The 1,430-nt window shown below is 37.1% G+C and overlaps 1 protein-coding gene across 1 annotated transcript in view; it reads left to right on the forward strand.

Annotated features, from left to right (window-relative positions):
• Nucleotides 1–1,430, forward strand: part of POLR3C (polymerase (RNA) III (DNA directed) polypeptide C (62kD)) — a 19,680-nt gene that overhangs the window by 13,060 nt on the left and 5,190 nt on the right. Inside the window, 2 exon segments of the mRNA XM_012643430.1 lie at nucleotides 764–844; nucleotides 1,092–1,169. Coding sequence (XP_012498884.1) covers nucleotides 764–844; nucleotides 1,092–1,169 — 159 coding nt within the window.

The raw sequence follows: 1,430 nt of genomic DNA on the forward strand, positions 1-1,430 counted from the left end.
CTCAGGCTGGTTTCGAACTCCTGAGCTCAAACAATCCACCCGCCTCGGCCTCCCAGAGAGCTAGGATTACAGGCGTGAGCCACCACGCCCGGCCTATAGTGTTTAATTTTTAAATTTCTAACTTACTGTGTAACAAAAAATTTACATATAAGTTTTTTCTCAGGAGTTCGAGACCAGCCTGGGTAACATAGTGAGATACCACCTCTACAAAAAATTAAAGAATTAGCCTGGCACGGTGGCTTGCACCTATAGTCCTAGCTACTCGGGAGGCTAAAGCACGAGGGTGGCTTGAGCCCAGGAGTACAAGGTTGCGGTGAGCCATGATCATGCCACTTCCCTGCCTGCCTGGTTAATGGAGCAAGACTCTGTTTTTACTCAGACCTTTTTTTATGTGTAGTCTAACATATATGTGGGAATATATATTTTTCAGCCCCAAAATGGGACTAGACTCCACATACTATTCTATAACTTTTTTTCATGTGATAGTACATGTAAAACTTCTTTTCATGTCAATATGTATAGATCTGTCTCATTCTTTATAAATAGCTGTTTTGTATTCCACTTAATGGCTATGCTGTACTTTATTTTAATCAATTTCTCACTACTGGACATTTGGATGTTTCTAGTCTTTTATAAACAATGCTGCTGTGAATATTTTGGACATTTTTATACTTGTGATATCTAAAACTAAAACACCTTTATTTTAGTAATGTCAGCAGTTCTAAGTTTCCACAACCATTTGCAGTGTCTTTTTGCTCCATAGATCTTCAGATCTCTACCTGTTGGCTATAACATCTCTAAGCAAGTTCTGGATCAGTATCTCACTCTGCTGGCAGATGATCCAGTAAGTCTGTTTTTGCTTTTTTTTTTTTTTCTTTAGTCTGCTTTGTTTACAATTTATTTCTGCCACTGATACCTAGTATCGTTCTCCTGTAGCTTCATTCTCTACCTAGCCAGCCCAGACAATTTCTCCACCGTCATCTGATAGGAAGGCTCCCTGCTACAGACTCTTGGGCAGATTTACTCCATTGGAAACAGAATCACTGGACTTCCCATTCAACTAACAGACTCTCTCTCTCTTTTTTTAATAGTTAGAGTTTGTTGGAAAGTCTGGCGACAGTGGTGGTGGAATGTATGTCATCAGTATCCTTACCAGTTATTTCTTTACAGTAAGGCAGCCTGAACTATGAAGCAGAATGGTCACTTATGAAAGAAAGATTTGGTAATGTTGAGTATACTAAATAAGTTAGAAAATTTAAGTAATTTTTTATGAATTTGTCTATGAATTTTCAATGAACCACACTGATGATGAAGTAAAAAAGATTTTTAATTAACCAAATTTTTGTTAAGCAAAATCCTTACTGAGACACCCTCATTTATTAAGGTTTTAAAATACTTATATACTATAAATGAAACCAATGTGAAAAACA

Source organism: Propithecus coquereli, unplaced genomic scaffold (assembly GCF_000956105.1).
Source record: "Propithecus coquereli isolate 6110/MARCELLA unplaced genomic scaffold, Pcoq_1.0 Scaffold197, whole genome shotgun sequence".
Taxonomy (NCBI): Eukaryota; Metazoa; Chordata; class Mammalia; order Primates; family Indriidae; genus Propithecus; species Propithecus coquereli.